Genomic DNA, 14,232 nt, shown 5'->3' with positions numbered 1-14,232 from the left:
TATTATATCATTTCTGATCTATGTATATATATTTAGATCCTATTAAACAAATAATGATCTGGCATTAATCAATTCACTTGATCATGTTGGAAATTAAAATTTCTTTATGTACACGGAAAGTACGTTAAAATATGTTTATGTCAAAGACAATCATTATTTAAATGCTTGATTACTTTTAATGAGCAACAATAATGAAGACGTATTTTCATAGAGTTTGCATGAATCTCTCTTTATCTTTATGATAATAATTTTTATTAAGTTTGAAAGAAAATAAAAAATTAATTAAAAAATAATTGCTGACTTTAGTTAAATATGACTGAAATAGTAGGTCTTTGCAAATACATGCATATAGTATATGTTCGATAACCACCTACACCTACACTTGCTTTGCGACTGACAGGTTATGCTTTGCATATTAATTTGAAATGAAAGGAAAATTGAACAACAACTGCCATTTACATAAAGTAAGCCACAAAAATAGCAAAGAGGTCACTTGTGTCATACACTTAATCATCGTTTTTTTTTTTTTTTTAACAATTTTTTTTCCTTTTTCCCCATAACCATATTTTTAAAAAAAAAAAAAAAAAAAAAAAAAATGTATTTAAGATGAGTTGTTTAACCACACAAAACTGCTGGTAATCATTATGCGTACGAGTACACACATGGAATGAAGTGCATGAGAAGCATTTACAAACTTATCAACGAGTTGTTGTCTACAAAGTGAACTATACAATGTTTTTGTATGCATATACATATGAGCATGCATATATACATATACTTCTTTAAAATGACCTTGAAAAATATTTCATATCTATATATATATATATGGAAGCATATGTGTATTTATATACATGTTTCGTTTTTGTTTAACATTTTCGTCATTTCTTTTGTTTTTCTATGTTTTTTCTATTGTTTCTATTGTTTTTTGTATTGGTAGGCTATTAGTTTTGCTACATCGTCTCTCGTTACTCTCCCGATAAATTCAAGTCAGATTCTTTGGTTAGGGTATAACTTGCTGATCAGATTGGAGTCTTTTTACTATTGTCAGCGCTTATGTGGTTATTGAGAATCGTTCTCATTAATCTCTCTCAAATTTTCGTGAGACTCGCAGATTTTGCGATAGTCAAGCATATATTCCTTATCCGAGGACTTCCTTTTGGCAGTTATCAGAGAGCGTTCATAACTCCTTTTGAATTATATAAATACTCCTAACTGCGTTAACTAGTAGAGTCGTTTTAACCATATTGGGTGGGCTGTCCGTTTTCTGAAACTACCTTTACGGGCCTAAACCTTTAGATAAAAGAACAAATTAAGATTAGAAGTTTCTCTTTCAACTCCTCTTAGCTTAAATACCAATAGATCCACAATCACACATAATTAAAATTCGTTTTGTTTTGCTTTCTTACACATTATGGAATCAAAAGTTTGCATAGCATGCTGAACATCTTTTCATACTCTTAATGCATAAAGTTCGCTAATCGATCGGAAAGGCCTTCTGTTATCAAAACTCTATGTATATTTTTAGTGATATTTTTGGTTTATTTAAAATTTGTCATTTTTATTTCTAGCTTTCTTAGATATCGTCTAAAATAGTGGCTTGTAATCATAATAAATGTAATGTTTTCTGGCCCGTAAGATCTTCATTTTACCTGGTAGTCAAACGTGTATTTTATGTATGAATAATTAAGTACAAGGTAATAATAATTTAATAAAAGTTTCCTGTAAGGCTTAGTTCCAAGTGTTAGGAAAGTTCTATCCCACTTTTAACTTTACCTTGCCTTCTTTTTCGTTAAGTTGGAGAGTTTTGATTATGTTCGTACATAACTGATTCTAGATGAATTGTTTTATGCACTTTTAAATATGAATGAATGAATATTTGATTTAATTACTCTCGGAAGTGTAAAAATTGTTGTTATATTATTTTCATTTTAATCTTTTGAGATAAAAAGCTCTGATTAGAATATTGGTGGACAGATAACCTGACGTCTGCTTACTGTTGTCATTAAAATAACTTATAATATAAATTGCATAGCATAGCCTGCAATAAGTTTAATCATTTTGAGTTTTCTTCACATTCACACTTTTATACTGTATTCGCATTTTAGCATTAAAGAAGTTTCAAAAGAATTCGTAGTTGATACTCTATAGTATGAGTTAACACTGTGACTTTTCCATATAAAAGCACTTCTCCTAAGCGCCCCATAATAATGTAAGTGACACTTTGTTGAAAGGTTCTTCATTTTTGCGGGTCTGATGATTGTCACGAAGAATTAGGTAGAGGTGTTTTTAGGAGCTTTGAATAATGTTAAGTTTTACTCAAAAAAAAAAAAAGCACCAACCGCGGGATGCGTTTCTTTTGTTTCTTTTGTCTATTCGAAGAAAATTGTTATTGTTGGGTAGAGATAGCTGATGAAAAATGTTTAAATATTGCCTAGCGATAATTTAACATTAACATGGATTCGAAAAAATTGAATAGACGTGAGGCACGTGCAAGCTTGACGACCTTTATGGAGGTGGGACATGTTAAGCATAAACGAGAAGCTGAGATGGAACATGTTTTTAAGAGACTTATTTCTTCGTCATAATTGGATTCCATAAGGATTTGCACTAATGAAGATATTTTACAAAATCAATTTTTTTATTGGCTTCATAGACACTTTGAAGCCTCTTGAATATTGGGAAAAAAATCATTCATTGAATGAAACATTTCGAGACCTTCTTCTGTGAAGACTAATTGTGTTAAGTGAATTGCTACTAGAAAGTTAGAGTCTAACGCTTTGCCCTTTGATTTTGAATTTCGCTCTCATACACAGACGTCTTTGGAAAATGGTCATGTTCACTTAAGAGAATCTGGAAATAAAAATATCTCAGCGTATTTCCATCGAGACGAATAGCAGGCGGAGAAAGGAGTCAGTGTTTTTGCCAAAAAATTAAAAGCGCGCGGTGAGAACTTTGATCAGTTGGAATTAATTATATATTATATGATTTTTCTCTGAGATGCCAAGGACTTAAACGGAAGCGAAAGGATCGCTTGGTCTTAACTAGATATTCCCTACAAAATATTTTAAAACTCGATTTGAAATTGTTTTCTTACATAATGAAAATGATCGAACCTTTGCTACCTTAAAATGTCAAGTATAGTCTACGATTAGGTTTTAAGAGCTATTGTGCACAGTTACTTTTGTAATTCCGACAACGTTTTATAGGCTAAAACATATATTGATTTTTGAAATGATATTTTATATCTTTTGAGTTTCAAATATTTCATAACTTTGATTGCGATAATAAAACTTACATTTTTAATGATTTTAAGAGGGCTTTACAACTAAAGGAAAACGGTTTTTTTTTGTGTTTTTTTTTAAATTCAAGCCACAAACTGTTAATTGCAATAGTTACGTGATCGAAATGCACTTCAACACCAATGATCGTTTATTTTAAATAATCTTTGTTTATTTATTAATATTATATTGTTGCTTATGTTTTATTTCTTATTTTGATTTCTATTTGAAGCGCTAAATTTTGCATTTAAAGTTTAAACAAACACGACTTGTAAACAACTGATAGTTTGGTCAACTGATTGCACCAAACATTTTTCGGTGTAGTTGTTCAAGCGGCTTAAAAATAAAGTTAATATTAAGTTTAAAATATTTACTTTACCTTGCTGTACGTTATACGGACAAAAACTAGTTGTGTGAAGAGATCAGATCTCTCAATTTTAGCAGAAGTAGCAAAGTTTCAAACCATTCGTTCATAATGCAGTTATGCATATTGAAACAGAGAATCGCTGATAAGAGAGAGAGAATGATGGATGGCGTTTATCTGTTGGGATTTATTAAATTACTTAGGATTAAAAAATGATTAAATTTTATATTTGTAAATAGGTGTTAAGCAGTTAAGTTTTTATGTCCACTACATTGGGAATATTAAGTAAGTCATACATTCGCCCCTCGCAGACTTATATCAATATAAAGCAACGTGAGTAGGGGAATCGTTTAGCGACATTTGCGATAATTTTTTAAGATGTTTGCATAGACTGTCAAACACCTTCGCTTTTTGCCTACGATTACCTGAATCTGAAAATTATGAAGTTTTATGTTATTATTGTACATTTGATCGTCGAGTGTTTTCTATTATAAACCATGTTCTCTAAGCCTTCGATATATTGCCTTAAGAATCGCAAAGCTTAAATTTGTTATGTTGTAAATGTAAGTTAACAATGTGTATGACACTATGGGCAAACAATAATGAGGTTGTATTCTTTTAAAAGACTCGCCGCTATGATATAGCTTTCATTAAGGACCAGACAAAGGACTTTGTCTTCACACTACGGCTTTTTTTTATATCGTTTCGAATTAGCGCGTGCCCCGTTGCGTCTTCATTTACGGATTAATGAAGGATGCATGTCCACAATTAAACGGTAAAATTGTTTGCTTTTCATTTCGACACATATGTAAGCTGATTGAATTTCAACGTAAGAGCTTCAAAACGTTTTCTAAATTGTCTATGTTCTATTTTGTTATACCCTACACCACTTGCGGTTCAGGAGTTGAGTTTGTGCAAATGCACACAAAACCGGGAAGATCTTAAAATAAATCCACCTTTTATTACACCGATTGATTCACAATCACTTTCGAATCGAGCTAAGCTCGTCTGTCCATCTATCTGTCTTATATTTTTATGTGCAATCTGCAGATCGCTATTGAGATTTTGTTGATAAACTTTGGTGCACCGGTGTATTTTGGCCTAAAAACGAACGCTATTGTCAATGGTTTGAATCGGACCCCCTTTCGACAACTTCCCACATAAAACTTTATTATGCTATATGAACTATTAAGCGAAGTAGTGTAGGCTATTTAATGGTGAACCATGGCCCACATATAATGTTTTTATATGTTTGCCATATCAGCATGTTCTACGGGTTGTTTATTATTGATAAAAATAAATTTTATTGTTATAGTGTTCCACATAAGGCTTCGATTTGGATAAATAAAGCGCATTTTTAAATTTCTTTTTTTTATAAGAAGAAGAATAATTTGCCTGTCATCCTGATTAAGAGTATATTCCTTTGGTTTCTCTGGATTCTATAAGAGAAATTGTGGTATAAAAATAAAGACGAACTGGTGGTGGCATACGTATGTGTACGGAATAGACGAGTAAGTTCGGCCAGATATAAAATAGCCTTCTCGTGGTTCTGTCTTCGACTAATCGTATTGGATCGTACCTAAGTTGAACTCAATGCGTAGTTTCCAACTTCCTAACTTCTTAACCAACTAACCTTTCTTGAAGAGAGAGATGTCCTACGTTCGTTGAACATTCTCGTTTGTTGTAATCACATTTTTATAGGCCTTTGATTAAAAATACAAAAAACTCTGATTAGATAAAATCGCTCACTTACCTCTAGGAAGCTAGATAAACCAATATTTATTTAAATGCAAATGCAAATAAAGGTAATTTTACAATACGCCATATATAGTGTAAACAATACGTATAAAATAATGTTATTGTGCAGAGTTTGTTTTTCAATATGATTTTTTTTTTTTTTTGATTACAATTAAAATAACCATTAACTCTAAGTTACATACATTTGAAATTTAATTTAATACAAAATTATCTACTAAATCTTCCAACATATCACATAATCTCGTATGGTAAACTTCGTCGGTATGAAAAGCTTTCAAACATATCTCTACACGTTTGCGATTGAAAAAATCACTAAAACCATTCGCCGATGAAGTCAAACTTTGAGTCAACTCTTCTGGAAGTATAGTCAAATGCGAAAACAATAGACTTTCGATTAAACCGCATATACGAAATTCTTCGAATGAAGCATAAAATTGTTCTTGAGTTAGAAATTGATTCAATGACAAACTTTCCCCTTTCATTAAGTGTGACATGTATTGATAGTATTCCGTGAGCAAGGACATTAAATGTCTTTTTCGAAACTCACGACTAGTTGGTATCGTTAGAAGGGTAATCAAATCGAGCATAGGAGGAGCGTAACGTGCCAATTGAAAGTCAACGAAACGGCACTCAATGGGTTCATTATCACTTAGCGAATCCTGAAACATTACATTATTAGCCCAAAGATCGCCGTGGCTAAACACGTTGCAATATTTATTAGAAGTTTGAGATAATTTGAAAATTTTTTGCATTTTTTCCGGTAACTGATGTAAAATATTTTCCAAATTTTTTTCATACTTCGGTAAAACTCTTAGAATTTCTTTAAAAACATTTACAGCATTCGAAAAATTCTGATAACGAACGTGATTTGCTTTCATATTCAAAGGATAAGCATTCTCGACTACTGCGTCTGGATGTAAAGCATTTATCTTACTCTTCATTCTTATTTCATAGATCAAAGACGCTGCATGCATTTTGGCTAAAGACTTGATAGCGCAACTCAAATGCTGATAATCTAATAAGCCATCGCGTTTAGCATCCATTCGATAATTCTTGTGCTTTAAATCTTCGAATATTAACATATTTTTATCGGCGTAATAGCATCTCGGAGCCACTTGACCGAAAATTGATTCTAAATGCGGCAGTACCTCACGATAGACTAATATTTCCTTTTTAAATACACCAAACTCTTCTATGTAAGCCATACGTGAAGGAATTTCCATAGGAGCGGATTTAGTAAAAAATCTCAATACTTTGTATGTCTCATCGTTAGTATCACATTTGAAAGGATTAGAAATTTCCACTAAAAGATACTGATGAACACCCAAATAACCGGCCGGATGCTCGCCAATCAGATTGAATTCATATTTTATAACATGAAAATCTTCTGGAACAGCTGTTAATATCTCTTTAGTAGCGCTGCAATCTTGCAGAGAATTAAAGCATAATTCTTGCATTTCTTTAAAACTCAATTGTAGCGTAGTAGCTCCCATTGCTATATAGTAAGTATTGTAAAGGCAATGATCCAACTGGCTTGACAGATGTTAACTAAATAAAAGATGACTTTTTGAAATGAAAAATATTTAAAATCTATCTAAAGTAGTTATCTAGATTGCGATATTAAGCAATAAAGAATTTAGAGATAGACTTTCAAGTTTTAATTTGACATTTGATTACTATTTCAAAAGTTTGTGCTTGCCTCTATAATGATTAATATAAGATCTAAATTTAGGCAGAGAGATCAATTAAGAAGATTCACTTCGGGACGAATCTTGGATACTCAACGCATCAAAAAATATATACAAAACTTGAGGGAGGGCGTATCAATTAATCACTTCTGCGCTATAGATGGATGGGCGACAAACATTTTAACAGGATATTGTTTATAAATTGCAAGCTATCCAGGGCAATACTTAGAAGGTTCAGTTTTGCATAGAAATCACTTTCATTGTCAGAGTTAGTCAAGACGCTGCCTTTAGGCTTTCTGGACATTTTTTTTTAGCAGACTTTGAAAACCCAAGGCTAAATTGGCACAGAAAACTCTTTATGAATAAGTGCGATATGTATTCTAGTAGTGTGATTGATTGATCAATGATATTTATCTCTAAGTCTTCCAATGGCACAGGGAAAATGAACTAAACATTTGAAGCATGGCACAAGATAAGAAACGCATACGATGTTTCCTGGTATAGCAAAAAAGCTATTGGAATTGCGGCAGAGAGACCTAGGCTTGGCTATTGCTTTCTTGCTTAGATATGATTTGAAAGACTCTCTCAAAGACCGATGGTTCCCTTTTATCAAATTTTCCGTAAATCCTTAGATATCTATGGAATTAGATATAAGATAAGTGGCGAGCAATTTTTACGATCAGATACAAGACATTGCTGCTAAGCAAAGCAGAGAATGCGATTCAGAAGAATCTTTAAGCTGATAGTCTAGGAACTTGGACGAGTTCAATATGCCTTTTAGGTAGAGGGAGACGAACAGCAATAACGATAAATATTACAATTGAGTTTTCCCATTGGCGAGACCATCTGCGAAGTGCATTCCTGGCGCCACCGCGCCATACACAAAGTGCTTACATTCACTCTACTCCTTACTAATACATATGAACAATCAAAACTTAGCATATGGATCTACAATTTTAAAAGTATTTCTTGCTTCTAACTTTAACGCATTTCTACGATTTTTCAGCTTAATCTTCTTGTAAGGGAGAATCGAAGTCTATAATAATTATTTCCATCGATGGACAAACGCACACACAATCAAATTGAATTGATTTCGTGATTCAAGTTGATTATCGGCATATGTATGGATCATCCTTATTTACAATAACTTAATATAATAAACGTAAACAATAAACTTTAATATCTTTGCCTCTGATAGAATATAAACAAAAATGTGCTAAAATAATTTTTTCCCACCATTGTGGTGGTGTCGGTGCTAAAAATGTGTGCTTTCGATATAATTGCCTTTAAATCAATTTTAACAATTTTTTTGTTATTGTTATTATTGTTTTATAAAATCGGCGATAACAATCCGAGCGTGAAACTTTACAAATCTGATGATAATTAGTGTTAGTTTAAATTCAATAAGCAATCGACGCGATAAAGTGAAAAGTAAACAATAGAAATATATAGAAGAATATAGAATCAGAAAAGTGATTGAAACGATTATTCGTGAAAATTTTAGTATCGCCTCGTATATGCAATAAAGTGGTGAAAACAATTAAAAAGCATTTTGAATGGGAGAAAAAAAACAAAAAAAAAAAAACAAAAAGCTTATCATTTGAAATGAAAATGCAAGTGAACGTGCAGATGAGAATGACGGTTGAAAGTAAATGAAAGAAGAAAATTTGGATCGCAGCCAAATAAATTGGAAAAATCGAAAACGAAGACGATGTGCATAAGCGTCTAACGAAATGTCTACAAAAGCTTTAAGGGATTTGTTTATTATCAAAAACTTTTGTCATGAAATTATAGGAAATTATAATCGAGAATATCAAACTCTGTTAACTGTGAAAGAGTTTTTTATTGAGCCGGTTACAGAAGTAGTTGGATTTCTTTGCGATTATCACAGCTTAACGTTGCAATGCTTTGAAGAGATGAAAAGTGAAAAGGTGAGTTTCGAGAAAATGCGAATTCTCCTAATTGCACAGTCATATTGACAAGAGGAATATTTAAACTTCTTAGACGCGAAGCGTAAAATTTTTTATTAAGTCACTCCCTGCGGTCGATGAAAAAGATGAGCGTATCAAAATATTTGAGAAAGAAAAAGAATTGTATCGCTGTCTTTTACCCTACTTGCTAAAGTATTGTAAGTGCTCAAGTCTTCAAATATTTGAGCAAATATTTAAGTTAATATATTTCTTTTTTTTTTTTTTTGTTTTTTTTTTATTAAGCTGAAGAAATTTGGTTACCGAGATTATATCTCTGCGATGATCAATTACTTATCCTAGAGGATTTGCGTGAACTTGATCTTGCTGATTGCCGCGATCACCTCAACTTAGGCGATATGGAAATGTTTAATATTATAAAAAGTTTAGCTATAATGCATAGTTCAAGTATTGTTTACGAATTCTGTAACGGCATATGTATTGGTGATGCGTTTAAAAATTGCCTGCAAGAAATTACTTTAAGCTCTTCGGTGCCTTGGCTAAATACCGGACTTAAGGCTTTAGTAGAGGTAGCGAAAATTCATCCCAAATATAAAACCGTTAAGGGACAGGCTTTCATTGCAAACGAACTATTATCACATTTGTATATGATTTGCTCTATGGCCGACACATCCTTAAAGTATCGTAATGTTTTGTGTCATCGCGATCTATGGGGTGGTAATATATTTTTAAATCATCAAAATCCTCACCACGCAGCCGTATTCGTTGACTTTCAAACTTGTCGTTACAGTCCTCCTGCCATTGACATTATTTTCATCATATTTATGAACTTAAGCAGAGAGCAACGAATCCTCTCAGAATATGTTTACCTCCGATACTATTATAGGCAATTACTTAAGAATTTCGAATATTGCGAAAATAAGACATTTTTAACTATTAGCGAGCAAGAGTTGCATGAGTCTTATAAAGAATTTCAATTGTTAGGTTTAGTATATCGATTTTTAGCTTTAAGTATTTTAAATGTTCCCCGCGCTATTGTTAATGATCATTATAAGAATGTAGAACGTTCGGAGCAACTCTTGGAATATATGCAAAGAAATAAGGAATTGCGATCATTAATATTCGAAAGTGTGGCAGATATTATTGATTGGATTATTGAGAGAATTGAGAAGTAAATACTTTCCTCTCTCTCTGATCGGATTACGATTGCAATTATTCGTTTTATTCATAATCAGAAATGTTAAAAGATAGAAGAAATTATTGATTAGCATGAAGTAATAGCGATCGGTTTTGACTGTTGTCGCTTTCCAGTATTTCTTAAATAAAAATTTTGGCCTCTAATGGGGAAAAAAAATTTTGCGTTGTTCGTTTGCGTAAACTTTGGTCTTACTAACCAAAAGTGGGCCTTATCATTGAAAATTAAGGACTGTCCCTTTCTTCGGTAAGGGTTCAATAAGTGCACAGCAAAGTCATTTCGTTCGTGACCCTTCACCCTTCGGCTTCAGTTCATAACTAAAGGGAAACTCACATACACTAGCTCGATAAAATCTACATACAATAGGAAACATTATGGTTTCTCTTATTAAAAACTGCATTGACGGGTTGAGGGTCAAAATTATTATTTCTTAGGAAACAAAAGCTTGTATTAAATAACACTTCAAGATTTGTTTTGACTTAAGAGAAGCAAAAAACATACTTTAATCAAAACAAGTACGGAAATTACATGACGTTGGGACGGAATCTTTTATACCCATCACTGTTTGTCCAAAAAGACAAAAAACGTAAAAGAAGTAAATTTTCATGTTGTAGGGACGCCCTTGGAAAAGTTAAAGTCACTTCAAAATGCTTTGCCAAATTTGCAGGCGTTAACTACACAGTTGCGCAGACGCACAGATGGGCAGATGATCAAACGGAAAATGCATTCCACTTTTGAAACTGCCTAAGAATTTATATACTTTGTGGCGTTTTTGAAGCTGGTTTCTGCGCGTTGTAATGGTATTGAAACGAGAAATTACATTTTTGCATTTGAAGGCGTGGACAACGTCTTTCATTCTTGTACAGGTACTACAGCATCGCCTATTGAATCCGCTACAGTTTATAAATAATAAGCAAAAAATCAATTTTTTATTCCATTTGAAAAACTAAGATATTCTCAGTTTACGTAATGTTGTGGGCGTGTCCTTCGAACGATTTGTCTCATTTTCAATGCCAGGACCTAGAAGTAGATAAAGCCAGTAAGGATTCATCCCGAAACCGTTGGTAATATTACTTTACTTTAAGACCTAACGATTTTCTTTTTTCCTGTATGCACTGTATGTAGACTTTATTGGAACACCGTATGCAAGCATTTAAGGCTTTGTAGAAAACTTTTCTGCAGAGTTGCCGAATTGCATCAAATGATCCTCGATATCGTCTGCAATCGTTATATTTAGATTTTCGTGAAAACTTATTCTTTTTGCCGGAAACTTTCTTTTACTAACTCAAAGTATTTACACAATTTCGAATCTGCTTACGCAAGAGCTTCATTTTGACGCTAAAACGGGAATTTTGATAAAAAAATTTAAAAGCTTGCAACAATCTATTAAAACTTCTTGTCCAGCGTAATGATTAAATGATGGTTCCTCTGGAAAATGTAAGAAATCAAATCGGAAAACACGTAGCCTTTAACATAAGTAAGATAGAGTGGAATTTATAGAAGAGAATTATTTCTTCTTGAAAAGGGATTGAGATAAATATTATTATCAAAATATATTTATAAATGACAAATAAAGTTAAATTTATCAAAATGAAAAATTCTTGAAACGAACAAAAAAGTTTATTTTTTATTATATCAAAAAAAAAATATATATATATATATGGGACACGTGCATTTAAAAGAAATATATTGAGATTGATTAAAATGGATCCTGCAATCGACAAGAATATGGGTATGCTGGTGCGAGCTTATTGTGAAGAGATTTTAAATAACTACAACACAGAAAAGAATAGTGTATTAAGATTCAAAGAATTCACATTAGAGCCCGTGACAATTACTGAAAATCTTTGGGGAAGCCTGCAATGTAATTCGTCGCATTATTATTATTTGATTTTTGAATGTCTTTTGGACGAGAAAGAGGTGATTCATTTCAACACATTTAACGTTACTTAACTTTTATATGTATTCTCTCCCTACTCTAGTACACTCAAAAAGTCTCAGATGAAAATAGTGAACAAGAAACTGCTGAGATAATAAAGATAACATTTTTCGTTAAACAAGAGGTAACATGTGAGAGAGATAACGAAAAGTATTCAGTGTTTAAAAAGGAGAGCAATTTGTATTGCTCTCTACTGCCATTCATGCTGGAATTTTGTGAGTACACATTTTAAAATGATAATCGAAATAAATGAATAAAAAAATGGTTTCGATTATTTTAATCGTTAAAACTAGCCGAGAGAGTATGGTGTCCAAGAGTTTATTTATGTCGGAGAGATATTCTAGTCTTTGAAGATCTGAGGGAAGTTGGCTATATAATGTATAAAAATCTTTTGGCTTTCACCGAGACAGAAATTCTTTCGATTCTGAAGGGTTTGGCTGCAATGCATAGCTCAAGTATAGCTTATGAGCGCTTCAATAGCCCGATTGGAGATTCGTTTGAATATTGCTTGGAAGAAACACTACTGGATCCCGCATCGGACTGGTTTAAAACGGGCGTGAATGCACTCTTCGCAGTTGCTAAAATTCATCCAAAGTACACGAAAGCGAATGAACTGACTTTTATCAATTTGGATTTATTGAATGAAATGCAATCAGTTCCTGATATGGTTAATCCGTCATTGAAATATCGCAATGTGCTCTGTCACCGTAGCGTTTGGGTGGGTAACGTTTTCTTACCGCTCAATGATGCAGATGCTTCAGCTGTTTTTGTGGACTTTAAATCCACCCGTTATTGTCCGCCAATTATTGATGTTCTAGTTGTTCTATTTATGAATCTGAACAGAGAAGAGCGTCTTAAAAAGGACACGTTCTATTTAGACTTCTATTATAATGAATTCGTTCGTAATTTAGAGAAGAATGAATTATGCGAAGATGGAGCAGGTATTTCAAAAGATCAATTTTGCGAGTCCTACGAAGAATTCGAGTTGTTCGGCTTGGTCCTACGCGGGTTAGCATGCACTATTTTAAGAGTGCCTCCTCAATTTGTTGATGATAATTACAAGACAATTGATCGCTCACAAAAGATGCTTACGTATATGACGGAGAATGAAGAATTTCGTAGTATAATGTTGGAAGTATTGGAAGATATTATCGACTACGCTATGCCAGAATGCTGCCCTGAGGATGAATAGGTTATTAGAAATATTAGCTTAATGCAAATTTCTCTACGTTATTGCTACGATCATAAACCCTATTGGTGAAGATTATATATGACATTTTCTAGATATTAACCAGTAGTTCCCAACCTTGTAATTGTAATTGGAAAATTAATAAAGTAAATCAGAGATTTTTTCATTAATCGGCTTTGTAATACGATTTGATTTCTCTTTTGTTTTTTGAAGTCGACATTTTGCTGAGAGCATTACCGACACCACTTTGGATTGCTTGCTTGTCGCTACAACTGCGAGCACTGTAAATGGGCGATAGTTAGTCGTCAAACAGCACTATAAACGGAATTCATTTTCACAATTTTCGATTCCCGACCTTCCTTAAACGTTAGACGGGTTAAAGCAATAATAAAAATCTCCTAAGATTATTGAGCGTTCCGACATCTCAGTGATTCGAGAGCGGTGTTTATTTAGTGCTGGATTTTCATTGTATACGAAATTGATTTTTAAAATGGTCGACAAAAACTATTCCTTCGTTTGATCGGTTCATTCAAATAATGAAAAAAGTAAATACAAGGTATATATGTACGGGATTTTCGTAAAGACAAGAAGCGTTTATTGGTATTAGCAGAGCGCAAACAACGATAGTGTTTTCAGAAACAGTCAAAGCGACAGGTAAGTTACAAATTCTCATACTCTTGAGCAGTGCGTGCGTGGCCGTCCGGAATGGGGCCTTTAAGATAACAAGGTGCTCTTGCATTCTCGGCCCGACAGCATACTATAGCTCCCCTTTGACAGTTTGTGGATACCTGTTGTTCTTTTGAGGCAAAGCAGTCGTCCAGTCGTGTTTGAACATTTCGGTGAGCAGTGAAGCGCTGGTTAACAGATGCACACAAGTTCTTATCTTAAGAACT

At 33.0% G+C, this 14,232-nt stretch overlaps 4 protein-coding genes across 4 annotated transcripts in view; 2 read left to right on the top strand and 2 right to left on the bottom strand.

Annotated features, from left to right (window-relative positions):
• LOC119632900 overlaps positions 1-3,442 on the bottom strand; it is a 12,279-nt gene extending 8,837 nt beyond the window's left edge. Inside the window, 1 exon segment of the mRNA XM_038026056.1 lies at positions 3,296-3,442. Within this exon segment, the coding sequence (XP_037881984.1) occupies positions 3,296-3,297 (2 nt within the window). The 5' untranslated portion in view covers positions 3,298-3,442.
• A 2,109-nt stretch (positions 3,443-5,551) lies between these two features.
• Positions 5,552-6,923, bottom strand: LOC119633713. Its single transcript, XM_038027406.1, has one exon. It carries the CDS (start codon positions 6,891-6,893, stop codon positions 5,592-5,594), a length of 1,302 nt encoding a protein of 433 aa, XP_037883334.1. The 5' UTR covers positions 6,894-6,923; the 3' UTR covers positions 5,552-5,591.
• Positions 6,924-8,843: 1,920 nt separating this feature from the next.
• On the top strand, positions 8,844-10,626 carry LOC119633892. Its single transcript, XM_038027703.1, has 3 exons — positions 8,844-9,019; positions 9,093-9,216; positions 9,302-10,626. The coding sequence occupies exons 1-3, from the start codon at positions 9,005-9,007 to the stop codon at positions 10,189-10,191; spliced, it is 1,029 nt and encodes a 342-aa protein (XP_037883631.1). The 5' UTR covers positions 8,844-9,004; the 3' UTR covers positions 10,192-10,626.
• A 1,887-nt stretch (positions 10,627-12,513) lies between these two features.
• On the top strand, positions 12,514-13,342 carry LOC119632899. The gene has a single exon (XM_038026055.1). The coding sequence runs from the start codon at positions 12,527-12,529 to the stop codon at positions 13,340-13,342; it is 816 nt and encodes a 271-aa protein (XP_037881983.1). The 5' UTR covers positions 12,514-12,526.
• Positions 13,343-14,232: the final 890 nt, after the last annotated feature.

The sequence above is a fragment of the Glossina fuscipes genome, unplaced genomic scaffold, assembly GCF_014805625.2.
Source record: "Glossina fuscipes isolate IAEA_lab_2018 unplaced genomic scaffold, Yale_Gfus_2 2, whole genome shotgun sequence".
NCBI lineage: Eukaryota > Metazoa > Arthropoda > Insecta > Diptera > Glossinidae > Glossina > Glossina fuscipes.
This window is presented reverse-complemented; position numbering and strand designations above follow the sequence as displayed.

Excerpts from the sequence above, each read along its gene's own strand:
- LOC119632899 (XM_038026055.1), top strand. The coding sequence starts at position 12,527 with ATGTATAAAAATCTTTTGGCTTTCACCGAGACAGAAATTCTTTCGATT.
- LOC119633892 (XM_038027703.1), top strand. Across the intron at positions 9,217-9,301 it reads ACCCTACTTGCTAAAGTATT|CTGAAGAAATTTGGTTACCG; the intron begins GTAAGTGCTCAA and ends TTTTTTATTAAG.
- LOC119633713 (XM_038027406.1), bottom strand. The coding sequence starts at position 6,893 with ATGGGAGCTACTACGCTACAATTGAGTTTTAAAGAAATGCAAGAATTA.